Raw genomic sequence first — 21287 nt, 5'->3', positions numbered from 1 at the left:
CCACTATCTTACCATTTAATCCCTTTTATAGTAAAGCACAATGATTATAAGCATTGACTTCAGAATCTGAAACTCCTGGGATTTGATCCCAACTCCATCACTTAACCAAATTTATACCCTTACACTTCTCTAAGCTTCAGTATAAACATCTGTAAAATGCTCTCAAATGGTCACTGTGAAGATGAATTCACTGTGTGCAGGCAATATGCATAATTCTGTGAAAACACCAAGAAACAAGGCTTATGGATGCCCTGATAAAGCTTAAAATCCTAACATACACTGACAAAAAATGATGTCATCAGAAAATGAAAGTGAAGCTAGTATTGCTTTTAGCTAACAAATAAAAATATGCCCCTAAAGATCAAATACCTCTGAATGCCAAGGGGTTTTCAGTTTCTCCAAATAGCAAACTGGATTACATTAATTTGGAGATATTACTATTTGACTTTTGTAATTTCTTGTAGGTACTTTTTTTTTTTTTTTTTTTTTTTTTTTAAAGGAAAGACAGAGAGAAGGAAGGAAGGATAGAAGGAAGGAAGGGAGGAAGAAAGGGAAACATCTTTAAACATTTTCTTGTTTTATTGTATTTTGTTTTTTTTTTTTTTGTTACATGGGCTGGGGCCGGGAATCGAACCGAGGTCCTCCGGCATAGCAGGCAAGCACTTTGCCCGCTGAGCCACCGCGGCCCGCCCTCTTGTAGGTATTTTGAAGACTACCACATTTACTTTATGTTTGAAATAAATTCCAATGGAACAATAGTTCAGAAATTCTATTTCACCTAAGGCAAAGGATTCTATAGCAAAAGGGTAAAGTCTACGGTTAACATTTAAGATCTAAGATATTCGCTACACCATCTCTTTTAGCATGGTTCCTGCTTTTCTCAAACTAGTGTCACATATTTGAATTGTTCTCAAAAATCCCTCTGTAGACATGAAGAAAAAAACTCTTGTCCTCATGTATTTCTTTTTTTTTTTTACATTGATATCCATTTATGTATTATTATTCCAGACGAAAAGTAGTCTGCATACAATTTTATATACATTTTATAGTCCATGCATAGAAACAGAGCTGCTTATTTTCAAATAACCAAGCTTCCTACCCAATATAATAGAACATTTTTCCTCTATTTGGACATGCCCATTTGCAAAACTGACCACTGTCCTTTTGTCCCAGAGTTACTGCCATTTAAAATCACTACAACGAAATTGTTGAAGTCTGCATGCCTTAAAATACAAAAACAAATTAACTAAAGAAGTGATTGCCATTTAATTTCTGTTGCTTAGAGTCTAAACTAACTTGGTTTTTCATTACTACCAGTTTTCTTTAAATTATGTTGATATTGTTTTAAAATTTATAAGGGTTCCTTTACTCATTCTCAGGTAGGTATTCCCCATCAAAGTGAACAGGTTTCATGGTAAATTAAATACTGTTTAAACTGAGTGTTGAAGCATATGCCAGTATATTTTAGTATTTATGGCTGCCATTTAATAAAGTGAATGGCTTTCTCCTGCCCTTTCACTCTTTCTCCTATAGGTATTGATGTCTGCTTTCTCCCTTCTCTCCACCTCTCCTCCATCCCATTCATTCAGAATGAATGCAACCGTAGTGGCTTCTTGATCAGCCCAAAACTACTGCTACTACTTTCTTAGTTATAAAATATTTGGGTGTGTTGGGGATAAGGCTAAGGGTTAGGGTAGGATACGTCTATTTAAAATAACATAGTTGATCAGGCCAAGTTGATAGAAGTCTCATAGCTAGTTTAGAGAATCCAAGTCAGATGCAGCGAACTAAAGCTCATCTTTCAAAGAGGCTGAGAGGATCTTATAATTTAGTTTTGGTGCATCATAGAAATCAGCAGAATGTGGAAGCTGTTTACCTATGGTAACATCTGCATAGCCATATCCAGTTCCTTTCTTTCCTGGGTTTGTGTATAAATTCTTTCCAGGTGCCTGGTATGTTTCTCTCGGTCTGGGCGGTGTGCTAAAAAATGAGACTGGACCGCCTATTGTTCCATAGTAGCTTCCTAATCCACATGGCTTTTTATCTCCACTACTGGGGAGGAAAGCTTTGCTTAGATTTTTTTTGGCTTCTTCCATCATATGCCGTCTCCTCACTTGATTCAGATTTACATAGCCTTCACCTTCAAAAATCCTTACAAAATGGGAATCAAAATAACCTGGTTGGAGACTTGACATTTCTTTGGATCCCCCTGGTAGCATCTGTCTATTTTTGCTTGCAGCCTCATTAAAGGGTCTATTAAATGGTGACACATATTTATCACCAACAGTAATATATTCCCTCTCACTGAAGAGGCCGATCCTCTCCATATCGGATTTTCCTCCTTCAACAGGCATTGTTGATTTTTCCAGGTGTGGTTCTCTATATAGATAACTCCAGAAGGTTCCTTGGGGCTACTTCTTTTTTGTGTGAAACCCACTGGCAAAATTAGTTCATAGAGTGGAAGCCTCATGTATTTCTTTTATCAAAATTTTAAAAGACCCAGGAATTTATTTATTTTTTTCTTTTCATCCTCTAAAGACCATATATGACAAAGTTATGAGTATGAAAAGATTTGGGATCCCCAGAACAATTCATGATCTCCTGGAGCAATCTATCCAAGGTAGAACTTCTTTTAGGTCTTTTTGTTTTTTTTCTTTTTTTTACGTGGGCAGGCACCGGGAATCGAACCTGGGTTCTCTGGCATGGCAGGCAAGTGTTCTTGCCTGCTGAGCCACCGTGGCCCGCCCTCTTTTAGGTCTTTTATCAGAAGTGTGAACAATTTTTCTATCACAGGTCACTCACTGATCCATAAAGGGTAAGGAATTCAACGACAGTTAAATGAGTTTTGATGAATGTTAAATTTTAGATTAAGAGGAGATCTCAAACTCTTCAACAAACAAATAAAATATTTCAGTTTCATATTAAATTCCCTTAAAGAAAAAAGAAGGAGAAAATGAGATGTAAAAGGCCTGGGAAAAGAGAGAAGCAGAGAGAGGAAGGTAAGAATAGATTCAGAGAAAGATTCAGAGAAAGATTTAGAGAAAGAAAACTATGGACACAGAGAGGAATACAGGCATTTCTGAACAACACATCCATCTTGTGGCCATTTCAGATACTACTACACCAACCTTAATTACTGTTGCACTTTTGCAATCAGAGGAGTCAAAGCAGTGAATTGGAAAGCACTGGGAATGAAGAATCAGAATGTCTGAGCTCAACTAGGGCTCTTGTCACTGTACAGCCAAATAACTCTTGGGTAAGTCACTTGACTTCTATAAGCCTTAGTTTCCACACTTAATTTGCTCTACCTACCTCACAGAGTACTGCAAAAAAGAAATGAGATGCTTGGAAGGGCTACACAATTGGACATTACAACAACATCATAAAGATAAAATTAAAACATGACAAAGACAATAAAAATAGGTTTTGATTCCTGGACTGGCATGTAAGCCAAAGTACTTTCAATTTCCACCTTAATTAGAAAATATAAGTGAACTGAGTCCCAACTGAAGAACAATTAAAAAATAATGGAATGGTTTCTCTTGCTTATAAACAAATAGGCAGATATTATAAGCTAAGAGTAATATAAATTGTTTTTATCTTTTGCAATTTGCTTTTTGTCCTTGCCTCTGGGTAGGAATTGGACAACAGGCTTTACATTGACAAGAAATCTATACGGTGATGAAATTCACAAGTGGTTGGGCTGGACCATGTTATGTCAATGTGGGTAAGGTCGGCAACTACATTTCCCAAATGCCTGCCTTTTATGGTTCCATGTTACAATTCACCAGCTGGTAACTTGCATGAGATTTGGAAGGCAGAAATGAAAAAGCCATCACTAAGTTTTTGAAGCCACCACACAAAGAGACAGATTCATAGGGGCTTTGTGGACACGGGCTTCTAGCTCATTTTATCAATCTCTAGCCCCACTAAGCAAGAGTATCCTCAAAGCAAACACCAATTACTTGACCTCCATTTACTCAGAGGTTTCTTCCAAACATCTCTACATGCTCCCCTATCATGGATATATTTCCATGGTTAGATATTCACTGTCTTTCTGCAAGCCTAATATGTCCACCAGGCCACTAAATCAGACTGTCATGGTGATATTTTCTGATGCTGTGACCCCCCTCCTTTTCTAGATCATAATTAATTTGTATAGTGAACATCTTGTTCTTTTAATACTGCTTGTTGTACTATGTTCCTGATTCTACTATGAAAGCTATAATGAAGCTAAAAAAGCACAAGGTTCCTTTAGTGCATTACTGAATGACCGCCCTGAGCTGGTCATTCCATGAGGGAATATTCACTTTCCTTAAAATCAGGTGGATTATGGGAGTTTCCTATTACTCCAAGCTGAGTGCAATCCCTATTGTTGAATTATTATGTTTGATTAAAAGCAATGTACATTTCCTTTGTCAAAAGTTTCTTTAGATGTTCCTTAGAAATATCTCGTGAGCTGTGTTTTAAAGTAAGTTGAATAATACATGTTGTTCCCTTTATTTTTCATTTACTGTGAGTATATATTAAAATACTCGCAGTTGCAGTTGTGGATTGTCAAAATAATAATAATAATGGAAGGGGATTTAAATGAGTTGCAGAGTCAATGTTTCCTTTCTAAATTCTGTACCAAAAATTCAAAAGCTAGTTTCCAAACCATTCACATAGCAGGAACCCACTTTGCCATGTGTGAACAGGGCTTTGAAACCACTGATAAACATGGACTCCCTGTGCTGACTGATATACTCATAGCTCATACATTTCACAAAATCCAAGGCTCATGATAGAGCTTGCCAATGAGTTCTCCTATTTTTCATCTGGCAAATTATCACCGGATAATTGGCTCAACTATTGTCTATAACTCTCTTAATATCCTTCGTATTAAGTATAGCTGCCACAGTACACCTAATCATTGCTAATAAAAATGTACACGCTGTCTCACTGGTTAGTAGAAAATCTCATTCTCTCATATCCTGGTGCATCTGTAGGTATTACATGCTGTGAGTCAATTTCTAGAAAAATTACTATCTTTCTCACCTTGAAATCATGTGCAAATAGAGGAAATCATCCAAGGTATCCCACAACCATGCCAAATCCTCCAGGGCTAGAAGGAATTATATATATATATAAGCACAAAATATATGTGCTATGCAAACATATGCAAGGCAGTCCTGCTGACCTTAACTCACTGAAAGCATGGGCAAGAAAAAAAAAGACATTAGACACTTCTCACCCAGACTATGGAAATAAAGGATCCATATATTATTAAAGTGTTTCAAGCTATTAAAAACTCAAAAAAGTAATACCTTCAGCTGAAAAGCTTTTTGTAAGCCTTGCTCAAACCCATGTTAATTCTTCTTTGTAGAACACTTTGTAGACTCAACAGCATATTAATTAATTCATTCATTCAACAAATATTTATATACCAGATCCTGTTCTATGTGTCTGGAATTCAGCAGTAAACAAAAGAAAGAAAATCCTTTTCTTACAGAGCTTACATTCCAGTGGAGGAAGACAGACAATCAAGTAAACATAAAATAATGTCAGGTAGAAATAATTGATGAGGTAAGGAGGGTAAGATTTAGGGTAAGGAGACAAGAATGAAAAAAGGTTGGGGGAGCTACTACTTTAGAGACTATAAATAAAGAGGGCTTCATTGATGGCACGATTTTATGAGTAGAAGCCTGAATGAGGTGTCAATAAAGCCATGTAGATATCTAGAAGAAGAATATTACAGGCAGAGAGACCAGCAAATGCAAAGACCTGAGGGAGTGAACATGGTTGGCCATGTTTGACAACAGCAAGAAAGACAAGATGTACAAAGTGGAAAGAGAAAGGGTCAAGAGTAGTAGGAAATGTAATCAGAGAGGTAGCCAGGGGCTATTAAGCCATGGCAAGAATTCTTGAGTTTTATTCTAAGAAGCTAATCATTAGACGGTTTTAAACAAGGGAGAGACATGATCAAGAATAACCTGGGAGGGGAAACACTAAGACCATTTAGGAGGCCACTGGAATAATCCAGAAAAGAAATGATGATGGCAGTAAGACTAGAGTATTAGCATTGAAGGTGGCAAGAAGTGATCAGATTCGGGATACAGATGGGGCTTGCAGGATGTGGAGTATGAAAGAGAGTGGAGTCAAGGGGGGCAAAAAGGTTTTTGGCTTAAACATAAGTGAGATGGGCACACTAAAAAAGGAATATGTTTTGGAGGGGAAGAAATCATGAGCAAATAGGAAGTGGCATCTTACTATGGGCTGAACCTGGCTCAGGCTGAAATGGGAAGAGTGACTTGAATTTCAGACTCACTTGGTTCTATGCCATATGCACAATTCTCCTTCAATATATTACTGGAAAGTACTTATTTGACATCTGCTTTAAAGACTAGAGAGGAAATAATTATAGTAGTAGCTATTATTTCTTGAATCCTTCGTAATTACCAGGTACTATTTTAAGCACTGATATTGTAGTTAATCCTGACATGTAAAAGCAGATAAAAACAGTACTCAGCACATGGTAAGACTATCATTAAATGTTAGCCATAATACATCTGAAGTAGGTAATATTTTCTTTTTAATTACAACTAATGATTATTTTAATTTCTAGGAGTTCTATGTCCTTTTTCAAATCCCTCATTCAATTTATGTTATGATTTTGGGCTAATAGGCAGAGTTTTATATTCCCTCTTTAAAAGACAGATGAATTATTCCATGGTGCTACCTTTATGCAGGGGCTTCAGAGTCAGCTGACTTCTAAATGCCCTGAATCATATCTGTGTGAGGATTAAAAACCCTAATACCTACATATGGCTCAATATTTCCCTGGTCTGCTGTTGTGATCACCTTACACGCATACCAGCTTTGAGCTGCTTTGTTGGAAGCACCTGGGTATTTCACTTTTTTCTTTCAAGTTCATCCAGGTATTTAAACATCTCTTCAGTTATAGTCTATCCAGTATTTCTTTGGATTTAAAGCTGGTTTGAGTTAGCACAGTCTGACATACAACCAGAACCAGAAGTCCAATATTATCTTAAGATGGGAAAACTGAGCCTTAAATAGGTAAAGGAACTTCTAGCTCAAATATATAATACTGGGCTCTATTTAATAGGTAGTGAAGCTTATCCCCCATCAACACCCCTGACACACTGATCCTAGTTCTACCCTCTGGAGGCACACAAACAACTTTAATTTAACATAATCACAAGGAAATTCTGTATTTTTTTACCTTAAGATAATTTACACATCATAAGTGTAATTTTAAGTGATAAAATTGAGTGGCTTTCCTTCACAAATTATTAATTTTATTTTAGGGAATTTCTGACCATGATAAAGTTGAAAGATAAAAAATAGTATATGAAATCATGCAACCTGAGTTCTGTAACTAAATAGCTGTATGACTCTAGGTGAGCTAAAACCTCTTCAAAATAGGGATAATAATACCTTTCTTGGAGTTAAAGGGAGCAATGAGATTTCATTTTTGAGAGATAATGTATATGAAAGCATTTGGAAAAAAAAAGGATAGAAGTTATACACTCAAAAGAAAATATTTGCCTACTATAAATGCTAATTGTTTGATAACAAATAAAGTCATTTGAATTAGTGTGAAAATTATTATACCTTCATGTTGCAAGCTAATTCCATGAGTTTTTTTGCATTTTCTTCTGAGCGGTATCTCTTAGGAAGCTGAACCCTGAAGAACTTCAAGGCACCTTCAAAGTCTGTTAACAGCAGGTCATCCTTGGAAGTCTTAAAGAAGAAAGTTAGAAAATACACCCACATACAGAAAAATGTTTGCTATGAAGATGCACAAGAAGCCTCTTATAAATTCAGCTTCTTTATAATCCCCTAGAAGATACTTTTGTCAGAGCAACTTGCATATATCCACTCACACTCAAAATGTTAGACAAAAATGTTAGAGCACAGCAAGTGGCTGCTTAGAATGAGATTAAGACCAAAACACTGCAATGGTGAACAACTAATGCCAAGTAACTGAGCTTACCTTTAACAATCCAAGGGCGACATTAAAAATAACACTTATTCCCTAGAAGAGAAAAGACAAAAATAATATTATCAATGTTAATATCAGAATTATTATGCTATAAATCATGAGAATACCCTACAATTTTACAGAAATTGTGAAAATGTAAGTATGGAAATGGAGTATCTTGGAAAACAAAAATAGCAAAGCCACCGAACAAAAAGCCACTTAAAGTGGGGCTACTCTTCCATTTTTCTGAGATAAGAGTTTTTCCTAGCCCTCCACTCATATTCAAGAAAGAATGTTTTTCAAAAGTATTCCAGGCTTCCAAGTTGAAACATTGTAGTCATAAAATTGCGACCTATCAGGAAATCACTCCTGGTAGAGTTTTATTTTGTACTTCCCCCTCCAAGTACAGCAATTACTCTGCCATACGTTCTATATCCTTGAACTAAATCTGCACCGAGTTCCCTTCAGTCTGTCTTTCTTTATTTAAATCTTTCTGGAAGTGGTGGGGGAAAGGATAGACAAGGAGAAGTGCTAACATCCATTATTAAAATTAAGTGGTTTAAGTCTTTAAAGTATTTATACCTAGAGTGGGATTACAGCATTCAAAATTATTTTTACTTATATTTTCTACAGTTTCTATGATAAATATCTATTATTTCTGCAATTAAGTAGTTATTTTTCCTTAAACCCACACACAAAACTCAAAACAAATGTGGCAAAGAATGTTATTTACCTCAATATTTATTTTTTATTTATTAATCGATTCCCCAAGTTTTAGCATATTCCTAACCAAGCTGAAATAAAATCTATCTTGCTGCTAGATATGGCCACATAACTAAGTTTTGGTCAATAAGAGATAAATGATAATGTTGGGGAGAAATTACAGGAAGTCCCTTTTAAACTACGGGAAGCACTCTCCCTCCTACCCTAAATCTCCTGCTTAGATATAGGTATGATGGTTGGAGTTCTACTCAGCCATTTGAGGGTCATACTCTTTGGAAGGCAGATGACTGCTAATGTTCTGACTTATTTCACATGAGAGAGAAATAAACTCCTATTTTGGATTATCTTGGGTTTATTCATTCAATGTAGCCAAACCTAATACTAACTAATATAAATGTCTAGTGTTTCTTTTCTTAGCAGAGAGTACCTTTAATAAAATGTGGATTTTCCAGCACTGCAATAAAATAACTGAGGGGGACAAATTTTGTTTTGATAGAGTTGACACAAGAAGACACTACAAACGAAAGCCAAAGGCCTATGGACTCTGATACATACCTCACATAAAAGCAGGTCGATGATATGGAAGACCATGTAGAGAGGGAATTTTGCAGTGAAAAGCGTAAGAAACCACTGGGAGGCATACATGTGTGCTTCAAGGCTTATATCCAGGAAGTGGTTGTACAGGTCAGGAATGCATTCCTGAAACAGCAAACTAATTAGTTTTGGACACATATGCAGCTGTCCAGGTCCCATTCAGGAGGCTTATAAATCTGCCACGAATAGGCCAAAAAAATCACATACTTGTGTTTTTCTAAAAAAAATACAGAGTGTTCAGAAGAAACACTTATCATTAAGTTGGTATTTAGCTTTTCCCCAGTCTTTCCTAGTTCTAAATAAAGAGGAATACCCAAAATGGTGACAAGCATTTGGAAGGTCAGTTTTTCTTTCCAAAATGAAACATTAGGGAAAATTTGTTTTGCTTTTGCTATGAGATTCCTAACAAGTCAGCTTCAGAGCCTGTGAATGTTTCCTGACTGAGTTTGCAGTGGGAAAGGCCCCTATGAAGTCATTTGACCTTCCTGGTGTTTGTAAGATTGAAAACCCAGCTCAAGCCCATTAGGGTCATATCTTATTAATCTAAACACTATTATCACATAATTATGATAAAAATAAAACCTGTATTGACCATGGATGGCAAAGGCAATCACCAGTGCTTCCTGGCACCATTTCATCAAACTAATTCTCCCAGTCCTGCACTCCTTATCAAATGCAGACTGGTTTCCCTTTTTACCTGCATGAGGCGCTCCAACTGGTAAAATTTGCAATGCAAATCTTCAAAATTTTGCTTGAAAAGTTCCCTGAGACCATAATCAAACATGATCTTGACAAGAACACTGAATGCCTGTTCTTCAGGCATCTGTAACAGGGAATAGGGAAAAAATAACAAAACATGTGCAGATGTTTTCTTAGTATATAAAACTCTTCCTTCTATTTTATCTGGATACCAGAAAATGCAACAACAGGCAGCAACTTGGGCTTATAGTTGTTTTTGTAACATTCATTCACTCAACCAACAAATATTTAATTATGCCTATTCTGTGTCAGACACCATTCTTGTCTTCAAGAAGTTTCCCATGTAACTAGTATGTAATAAGAAAACCATAATATGAATTAGGTGGAAAGATTAGAAGGAACACAAAAGCAGGAGAGACTGAGTCTGTAAAGGGAGTCAAGAACAGGCTTTGGAAGGAGTATACAGTTTGAGCTGAGAAGGAATAGGCAGGTACACAAGTATAGAACATAAAGGTTCTTTCCCAAATTGTCATGACATCTTTGTTAAATCAAAGTTATTGCTTTATTCTAATAACATTTTCATTCTGGTAAAAATATTTTTTCCCCTGGTCATTTTTAAAAAAATAGGTATCTTTAGAAGAATAGTATAAGGAAGAGTTAAATTTGCAGTAATACTTCAAGAACTACAAAAACCTACTTCTATTTACAAATGTTACACATTTGTAACAACACCTACATCCTCCATGACTTTATGGAAAAATATTTCCTAATGAACATAGGAAGATGTCTAGTTTCCAAAAGAGAAAAGAAAAAAAAGTGGTACACTGTTATTTTAAAGCTTTGGTATGACTGTGGTAAGCCTTCAAAAAAGTCAAGAAGGTGGGTGGACTTCTGTGGAGAAAGCTGATGGAGGTGGGCTAAGCATAGATATCACTGGGAATAAAGCAGGCTAAAGAGCAAATCAGATTGAATAATAAATGGGAGAAACATAGCAACTTATTACTGGAAAGGCAAGGATATTTGGGGCAAAGAGCCAGATCTCTGAGGTCTTTGTCATAGAAGGCAACAGCACTCCCCTACAGGAAGAGGAGACATGAGTTGACCCAGGATGGCATTTCTGTACCCCATCTCCCTTCATTATGAAAGAAACATTTATCTTAACAGATAACACTACCAGATAACTGATGTTATCTAAGAACAACACTATTGCAAAGAAGCTACTGCAAAGGAAAACTACAAAAGTTCAAAATAAAACACCATGAATTTGATTAGGAAACCCATTTTCAAGGGGTTGTGATACTTAAATGGGGATAAATGTCCTTGGTCTGAAGTTGACAACAAAGACAAACCAGATAGGCTTGTGAGGGTGCCTTTGAGATGTAAAATCTGATCAAAACAAAATGTAAAAATTTGATTTATTAATGCTGTAGCTTTATCATATTTTTATATGGTTACTAACACCGCCACGCTAGGTTCACAATAAGAAAATATGAAGTGATTTTTGTTTTGCTTGTATTACAACCTACACAAAATGGATTAAAACCTGCGAACACTTTTCCTTGCTTAGAAAATGAAAATCCAGATACCTTCACCTAGTTTTCAAAGCTGGTCCTCGTTTACCTCTGTCACTCCCTCTCCTACTCCCCATCACTCATGATGCTCAAGTCACACTTGCCTTCTTTCAACTCTTCCATATGCCAAGCTCTTCCCCATTGCAGGACTTCGATAAACTGTATTATTCTCTTTGCTGGTAATGACTTACATGCCATTCTTTTAATTTTACTGTTGTGAAAACAATGTTAAAAATGTTACATGAAAGATGGTGGCTTAGTGAGGTGTGGAATTTATTTCATACTCCAGAGCAGCTAGTAAATAGCCAGGAACAGTACAGAACAACTGCAGGGGCCATATCAGGGACTGGATACACAGCGTATACCAGTCTGGACAAGCTGGACCAGCTGCGATTCCACCTAGAACCATACAATTACAAGGCTTCTCAGGCTCCCAATGCCCAAAGCAACGGTGGAATAAGCATGTCTGAGAGACAAACAGGCTGGTCAGGTGAAAGGAGGAAACTCCCTGGAGACTGTGCCTTCCCCAGGAGAGGGGTGGGGCCCAGCTCAGGAGGAATTCCTCCCTGAAGGAATTCAGACCTCAGGAACTAGAAAACTGAAGCCATTAAAATCAGTGTACAACCTCTCCTCTGTCTCAACTATATCCCCAGCAAGAAGAGCCTGCTGAAGGTAAAGATACCACATCACTTTATGCTGGTGTGACCTGCAGGCAGACATGTGCCACATATGGTACAGGATAGGAAAAGCACAGCGTATAGAGGCTTCATAGGAAAGCCTGTCAACACACTTGGCCTTACCCTCAGGGAAAACTGTTGCAGGTGAGTTGTTCCTCCTGAGAGGAGGCCAGTCTGGTCTGGGAAAATCTGAATGGAGTCTGTAATACCTAAGTAGACCCTTCTAAGGAAAAAAAAGGCACCATACAGGCAGGGCAAGAAACAAGAATGGAAAAATTCTGATTTGTTAAACAAAACCTATGCTAGAGGTCTAGAATTAGCTGAACTGAATGTCAAAGAACAGACAGAGAACAAAGCCATCCACCAAGAAAATTCTAGGTAAAAAAGTGAAAGCAATCTCCAGTAAGGATTTTAAATGCCTAGATGCCAGCAAAAACTAATGAGTCATACCAGGAAAATCGAAGATATGTCCCAGTTAAAGGAAGAAACCAACAATTCAAATACAATACAGGAGCTGAAACAACAAATTCAGGATGCTGGAACAGACATGGAAAAATCTCATCAAAAATCAAATCAACGAATTGAGGGAGAACCTTAAGAATGCAAAGGGCAAACAAAACGAAGAAACTGAAAGTCTGAAATAAGAAATCACAGAACTTATGGGAATGAAAGGCACAGTAGAAGAGATGAAAAAAAAAACAAAGGAAACCTACAATGTTAGATTTCAAGAGGCAGAAGATGGGATTAGGGAACTGGAGGATGGGACATCTGAAATTCGACAAGCAAAAGAAAAGATAAAAGAATGGAAAAATATGAACAGGGACTCAGGGAATTGAATGACAACATGAGGCACACAAATATACATGTTGTGGGTGTCCCAGAAGGAGAAGACAATATAAAAGAGGGAGAAAGATTATTGGAGGAATTTATCACTGAAAATTTCCCAACTCATATGGAAGACTTAAAATTGGATTACAAATCCAAGATGTGCAGCGAACCCTAAACAGAAAAGAACCAAATAGATATAATCCAAGATACTTACTAATCAGAATGTCAGATGTCAAAGAGAAAGAAAGAATTTTGAAAGTAGCCAGAGAAAAGCAATCTATCACATACAAGGGAAGCCCAATAAGACTATGCATAGATTTCTCAGCAGAAACCATGGAGGCTAGAAGAAAGTGGGATGATATATTTAAGATTCAAAAGAGAAAAACTGCCAACCAAGAATTCTATATCCAGCAAAATTGTCCTTCAAAAATGAGGGGGAAATTAAAACATTTTCAGATAAAAATCACTGGGAGAATTTTTGACCAAGAGACCAGTTCTGCAAAAAATACTAAAGGGAACACTAGAGACAGACAAGAAAAGACAGGACAGAGAGGTGTGGAAAAGAGTGTAGAAATGAAGACTATAAGTAAAGGTAAAAAGAAGAAAAATTAGATATGACATATAAAATCCAAAAGGCAAAACGGTAGAAGAAAGTACTGCCCTTACAGTAGTAATGCTAAATGTTAATGGGTTAAACACCCCAATCAAAAGACAAAACTGGCAGAATGGATTAAAAAACAGGACCCATCTATATGCTGTCTACAGGAGACATATTTTAGACCCAAGAACAAACATAGGTTGAAAGTGAAAGGTTGGGAAAAGATATTTTATGCAAACAACAATCAGAAAAGAGCAGGAGTAGCTATAATAATATCCAACATATTACACTCCAAATGTAAAACAACTGAAACAGACAAAGAAGGACACTATGTATTAATAAATGGAACAGAAAGACATAACAACATAAATATTTATGCACTCTGGCACTAAAAATACATGAAGCAAACACTGAGAAGAGAAACAGACACTACCCCATAGTAACTGGAGACTTTAATTCCTTGCTCTCATCAATGGACAGAATATCTAAAGATAGGGTCAATAAAGAAACAGAGAATTTGAATAATACAATAAATGAACTAGACTTAATAGACATTTATAGAACATTACACCCCACAACAGCAGAATACACCTTTTTCTCAAGTGCTCATGGATCATTCTCAAGGATAGATCATATGTTGGGTCACAAAGCAAGTTTCAATAAATTCAAAAAGATTGACATCATACAGAAGACATGCTTGGATCATAAAGGAATAAAGTTAGAAATCAATAAAAGGTAGAGGGCCAGAAAATCCACAAATATACAGAGGTTCAACAACACACTCTCAAACAACCAGTAGGTCAAGGAAGAAATTACAAGAGAAATCAGTAAACATCTCGAGGCAAATGAAAATGAAAACACAACATATCAAAACTTATGGGATGCAGCAAAGGCAGTGCTAAGAGGGAAATTTATTGCCCTAAATGCCTATATCAAAAAAAGGAGAAAAGGCAAAAATACACGAATTAAATGTCCACTTGGAAGAACTGGAGAAAGAATAGCAAACTAACCCCAAAGCAAGCAAAAGGAGAGAAATAACAAAGATCAGAGCAGAAATAAATGAAATTGAGAACATGAAAACAATTGAGAAAATCAATAAAACCAGAAGTTGGTTCTATGAGAAAATCGGTAAGATTGATGGGCCCTTAACAAGATTGACAAAAAGAAGAGAGACAATGCAAATAAATAAGATCAGAAATGGAAGAGGAGACATAACCACTGACCCCACAGAAATAAAGGAGGTAATAACAGGAAACTATGAACAACTTTATGCTAATAAATACAACAACGTAGATGAAATGGACAACTTCCTCAAAAGTATGAACAACCAACTTTGACTCAAGATGAAATAGATGACCTCAACAAACCAATCACAAGTAAAGAAATTGAATCAGTCATTAAAAAACTTCCCAAAAAGAAAAGTACAGGACCAGATGGCTTCACATGTGAATTCTACCAAACATTCCAGAAAGAATTAGTACCAATCCTGCTCAAACTCTCCAAAAAAACTGAAGTGGAGGGAAAGCTACCTAATTCATTCTATGAAGTCAACATAACCCTCATACCAAAACCTGGCAAAGACATTACAAAAAAAGAAAACTACAGACCAATCTCTCTAATGAATATAGATGCAAAAATCCTCAACAAAATTCTAGCAAATCGAATCCAGCAACACATTAAAAGAATTATACATCATGACCAAGTAGGATTCATCCCAGGTATGCAAGGATGATTCAACATAAGAAAATCAATTAACGTAATGCACCATATCAACAAATCAAAGCAGAAAAATCACATGATCATCTCAACTGATGCAGAGAAGGCATTTGACAAAATTCAACATCCTTTCCTGTTGAAAACACTTCAAAGGATAGGAATACAAGGGAATTTCCTTAAAATGATAAAGGGAATATATGAAAAACCCACAGCTAATATCGTCCTCAATGGGGAAAAACTGAAAACATTCCCCCTAAGATCAGGAAGAAGACAAGGATGTCCACTATCACCACTGTTATTCAACATTGTGTTGGAAGTTCTAGCCAGAGCAATTAGACAAGGAAAAGAAATACAAGGCATCAAAATTGGAAAGGAAGAAGTAAAACTATCACTGTTTGCAGATGATATGATACTATACGTAGAAAACCCTGAAAAATCCACAGCAAAACTACTAGAGCTAATAAACGAGTACAGCAAAGTGGCAGGTTACAAGATCAACATTCAAAAATCTGTAGTGTTTCTATACACTAGTAATGAACAAGCTGAGGGGGAAATCAAGAAACAAATTACATTTACAATTGCAACTACAAGAATAAAAAACGTAGGAATAAATTTAACTAAAGAGACAAAAGACCTATACAAAGAAAACTACAAGAAACTGTTAAAAGAAATCACAGAAGACCTAAATAGATGGAAGGGCATACCGTGTTCATGAATTGGAAGACTAAATATAGTTAAGATGTCAATTCTACCTAAATTGATACACAGATTCAACACAATACCAATCAAAATCCCAACAACTTACTTTTCAGAAATAGAAAAATCAATAAGCCAATTTATCTGGAAGGGCAGGGTGCTCCGAATTGCTAAAAGTATCTTCAGGAAAAAAAAAGAAGCTGGAGGTCTCATGAAGGCATATTATGAAGCCACAGTGGTCAAAACAGCATGGTATTGGCATGAAGAGAGATATATTGACCAATGGAATCAAATAGAGTGCTCAGATATAGACCCTCTCATCTATGGATATTTGATCTTTGATAAGGCAGTCAAGCCAACTCACCTTGGACAGAACAGTCTCTTCAATAAATGGTGCCTAGAGAACTGGATATCCATATGCAAAAGAATGAAAGAGCACCTGTATCTCACACCCTATACAAAAGTTAACTCAAAATGGATCAAAGATCTAAACATCAGGTCTAAGACCATAAAACAGTTAGAGGAAAATGTAGGGAGATACCTTATAAATCTTATAATTGGAGGCGGTTTTACAGACCTTACACCTAAAGCAAGAGCACTGAAGAAATAAATACATAAATGGGAACTCCTCAAAATTAAACACTTTTGTGCATCAAAGAACTTCATCAAGAGAGTAAAAAGACAGTCTACACAATGGGAGGCAATATTTGGAAACGACATATCAGATAAAGGTCTAGTATCCAGAATTTATAAAGAGATTGTTCAACTCAACAACAAAAAGACAGCCAATCCAATTACAAAATGGGAATAAGACTTGAACAGACACTTCTCAGAATAGGAAATACAAACGGCCAAAAGGCACATGAAGAGATGCTCAATGTTCCTGGCCATGAGAGAAATGCAAATCAAAACCACAATGAGATATCATCTCACACCCACCAGAATGGCCATTATCAACAAAACAGAAAATGACAAGTGCTGGAGAGGATGTGGAGAAAGAGGCACACTTATCCACTGTTGGTGGGAATGTCAAATGGTGCAACCACTGTGGAAGGCAGTTTGGCGGTTCCTCAAAAAGCTGAATATAGAATTGCCAATGACCCAGCAATACCATTGCTAGGTATCTACTCAGAGGACACAAGTGCAAAGACACAGACATTTGCGCACCAATGTTTATAGCAGCATTATTTACAAATGCAAGGAGATGGAAACAGCCAAAATGTCCATCAACAGAAGAGTGGCTAAACAAACTGTGGTATATACATACGATGGAATACTACGCAGCTTTAAGACAGAATAAACTTATAAAGTATGTAACAACATGGATGGACCTTGAGAACATTATGTTGAGTGAGACTAGCCAAAATCTAAAGGACAAATACTGTATGGTCTCATTGATATGAACTGATATTAGTGAATAAACTTGGAATATGTCGTTGGTAACAGAGACCATCAGGAGATAAAAACAGGGTAAGATATAGGGTAATCGGAGCTGAAGGGATACAGACTGTGTGACAGGACTGGATACAAAAACTCAGAAATGGACAGCACTATACTACCTAACTGTAATGTAATTATGTTAAAACACTGAATGAAGCTGCATGTGAGAATGATAGAGGGAGGAGGGCTGGGGACATAAATGAAATCAGAAAGAAAGATAGATATTAAAGATTGAGATGGTATAATCTAGGAATGCCTAGAGTATATAATAATAATGAAATGTACAAGGTACAATTTTAAAAATGCTTTTGCATGAGGAAGAACAAAGGAATGTCATTGAAACAGATGAAAATAGCTGAAAATAGATGGTAATTAATATTTTAAAATGTCACCTTCTGTGTGAGTCTAAAGCAAAAAATGTTTATTAGTTACAAAATTTATATTTTGACTAGTGCATTTCCAAATATAACTTATGTAGATAGTTTGATTGAACACCATAAGTACTTGGGAATCGCAGGTAGGACATGAGATTTTGCTGGTTTGTCCAGAGTGATGCCCCGATGAATCCCAGAGTGATTCGATCATTGAGTGGAAAAGTATCTGCAAAGCCCCCTTTGGGGAGTGGTGAGAATGGGGAGAAATTCAACTTCCCCAAGTTGAATTCTTGATATTCTCACAAGCAGTGTGGACAACCAAAGCTATAGGCTGAGCCCCCGGTCTTGGGGTTTGTTCATAAGAAACTTAACCCCACAAAGGATAGGTCAAGTACTTAAAATTTAGGCCTAACAGTCACCCCCAAGAGAGCCTCTTTTGTTACTCAAATGTGGCCCCTCTCCAGCCAACACAACGAGCAGTCTCACCACCCTAACCCTCTCTACGTGGGACATGACTCCCAGGGGTGTGGACTTTCCTGGCAACGTGGGACAGAGATCTTGGAATGAATGGAGACTCAACATCAAGGGATTGAGAAAAAACCTAGAATGGGCTGAAACTTACTATCAAGGGATTAAGAAAACCTTCTCGACCAAAACGGGGAAGAGTGAAATGAGACAAAGTGTCAATGGCTGAGAGATTCCAAACAGAGTTGAGAGGTTATCCTGGAAGTTATTCTTATGCATCAAGTAGATATCATCTTGTTATTCAAGATGTAATGGAGAGGCTGGAGGGAACTGCCTGAAAATGTAGAGCTGTGTTCCAGCAGCCACGTTTCTTGAGGATGACTGAATAATGATACAGCTGTCACAATGTGACTGTGTGATTGTGAAAACCTTGTGTCTGATGCTCCTTTTATCTACCTTGTCAACAAAGGAATAGAACATATGGAATAAAAATAAATAATAGGGGGAACAAATGCTAAAATAAATTTATTTTAAATGGTAGTGATCAATGAAAGCAAGGGGTAAGGGGTATGGTAGGTATAATCTTTTTTTTTTCTTTCCTGTGTTTGTTTTATTTCTTTTTCTGCTGTCTTTTTATTTCTTTTTCTGAATTAATGCAAATGTTCTAAGAAATGATGAATATGCAACTAAGTGATGATATTGTGAATTACTGATTATGTATTTTGTTTTATTTTATTTTTTTAATAATAAAAAAAAAAAACCACAATGAGGTACCATCTCACACCCACCAGAATGGCCATTATCAGTAAAAGAGAAAACAATAAGTGCTGGAGAGGATGTGGACAAAGAAGCACACTTATCCACTGTTGATATGGAATGTCAAATGGTACAACTGCTGTGGAAAGTAGTTTGGCAGTTCCTCAGGAAGCTAAGTACAGAATTGCTATATATTATCTGGCAATACCATTGCTAGGTATCTATTCCAAGGACATGAGGGCAAGGACATAAACGCACATCTGCACACCAATGTTTATAGCAGCATTATTTATAATTGCCAAGAGATGGAAACAGCCCAAATGTCCATCTACAGACCAGTGGCTAAACAAGCTGTGGTATACACATATGATGGAATATCATGTAGCTGTAAGATAGAATAAAGTCATGAAGCATATAACAATGTGGATGGACCTTGAGGACATTATGCTGAGTGAGATTAAGCAGAAACAAAAAGATAAATACTATATGGTCTCACTCATAAGAACTAACATTAATGAATGAACTTGGAGAATTTCTATTAAGAACAGAAGTTATCAGGAGATAGAAACAGGGTAGATATTGGGCAATCGGAGCTGAAGGGATACAGACTGTAAAAATTCAGAAATGGATTACACAATACTACCTGACTGTAGCACAATAATATAAGTACACTGAATGAAGCTGCATGTGAGAATAATATAGGGAGGAGGTCTGGGGGCACATATGAAACCAGAAGGAAAGATAGATGATAAAGACTGAGATGGTATAATCTAGGAATGCCTAGATGATAGTGACTAAATGTACAAATTAAAAAATTTTTGCATGAGGAAGAACAAAGGAATGCCAATATTGCAGGGGGTTGAAAATAGATGGTCGTTTATATTTTAAAACTTCAACTTCTGTGTCAAACTAAAGCAATAAATGTTTATTTGATACAAAATTTATATTTTGACTAGGCCATTTCCTAATATTATTTATTATATGGACAGGTTAACTGAACACCGTAAGTACACGGAACCTTGAATAGGGCATGAGATTTTGTAGGTTTGTCCAGTGCGATGCCCCAGTAAATTGCAGGGTGATTTGAACAGTGAATAAAGAAGTATTTGCAAAGTCCCCTTGGGGGAATGATGAGAAAAGGGGAAAGTTCAACTTCCCTGTCTGGAGAATTCCTGATATTGTTACAAGCAGTAGGGACAACCAAATCAATAGCCCAAGCCCTCGATCTTGGAGTTTGTTCATATGAAACTTATCCTCACAAAGGATAGGCTAAACCTACTTAAAGTCAGGCCTAAGGGTCACCTCCCAGAGAACTTCTTTTGTTGCTCAGACGTGGCCTATCTTTCTCTCAACCAACACGGAAAGCAAACTTACTGTACCCCCCAACAATCTGGAACATGACTCCCAGGGGTGTAAACCTCACTGGCAATGTGGGACAGAAATCCTAGAATGAGTGGGACTCAGCACCAAGGAATTGAAAAAACCTTCTTGACCAAAAGGGGCAAAGAGAAATGAGACAAAATAAAGTGTCAGTGGCTGAGAGATTTCAAACAGAGTTGAGAGGTTATCCTGGAGGTTATTCTTACGCATTATATAAATATCCCCTTTTCAGTTTAAGATGTAATAGACAGGCTAGAGGGAAATGCCTAAAACTACAGAGCTATGTTCCAGTAGCCATGTTTTTTGAAGATGATTGTATCATGATATAGCTTTCACAATGTGACTATGTGATTGTGAAAACTTTGTGTCTGATGCTCCTTTTATCTACAGTATGGACAACATAAGCAACAACATAAGGCTGCCTTGTTATAATCTTGCATCACAATTTTTACTATATCTTCATAGCACCATTGACATTAATGAGATACTTGGTGATTATATGCTTAAAGCTAGTCAACTTCACTAGTCCTGTATCCATGAGGACTGGGACCATGTCTATCTTATTCCTCCTTGATCTTTAAGACAGTATAGATGTTAAAAGGTGCTCAAAACCTCTTTGCTGACATCATGTGTGTGTTATTATTGTCAAGCATTTTAGTCTGAGTCTGACACTGAGAAACAATCAGACAAATCAAAAGAATGTAGGACATTTTACAAGACAACTGCTCTGAATTTTTCAGAATTTTCAATGACATGAAAAACAGAAAAGGCAAGGAGCTAGGTTAG

The 21287-nt window shown here is 36.7% G+C and overlaps 1 protein-coding gene and 1 pseudogene across 9 annotated transcripts in view; both read right to left on the bottom strand.

Annotated features, from left to right (window-relative positions):
* The window catches only part of RABGAP1 (RAB GTPase activating protein 1), a 241405-nt gene that overhangs the window by 33579 nt on the left and 186539 nt on the right, over positions 1–21287 (bottom strand). For all 9 annotated transcript variants that reach the window (XM_077144151.1, XM_077144178.1, XM_077144188.1 and 6 more), the window contains 4 exons: positions 9999–10124; positions 9263–9406; positions 7997–8038; positions 7615–7743 (listed from right to left, as the gene is read on the bottom strand). In XM_077144151.1, the coding sequence (XP_077000266.1) occupies positions 7615–7743; positions 7997–8038; positions 9263–9406; positions 9999–10124 (441 nt within the window). The remainder of the gene's footprint in view (positions 1–7614; positions 7744–7996; positions 8039–9262; positions 9407–9998; positions 10125–21287) is intronic.
* LOC143669717 (cilia-and flagella-associated protein 96 pseudogene) lies at positions 703–7608 on the bottom strand (annotated as a pseudogene).

The sequence above is a fragment of the Tamandua tetradactyla genome, chromosome 2 (assembly GCF_023851605.1).
Source record: "Tamandua tetradactyla isolate mTamTet1 chromosome 2, mTamTet1.pri, whole genome shotgun sequence".
NCBI lineage: Eukaryota > Metazoa > Chordata > Mammalia > Pilosa > Myrmecophagidae > Tamandua > Tamandua tetradactyla.
The sequence above is the reverse complement of the archived record's forward strand: the minus strand, read 5'-3'. Positions and strand labels throughout refer to the sequence as shown.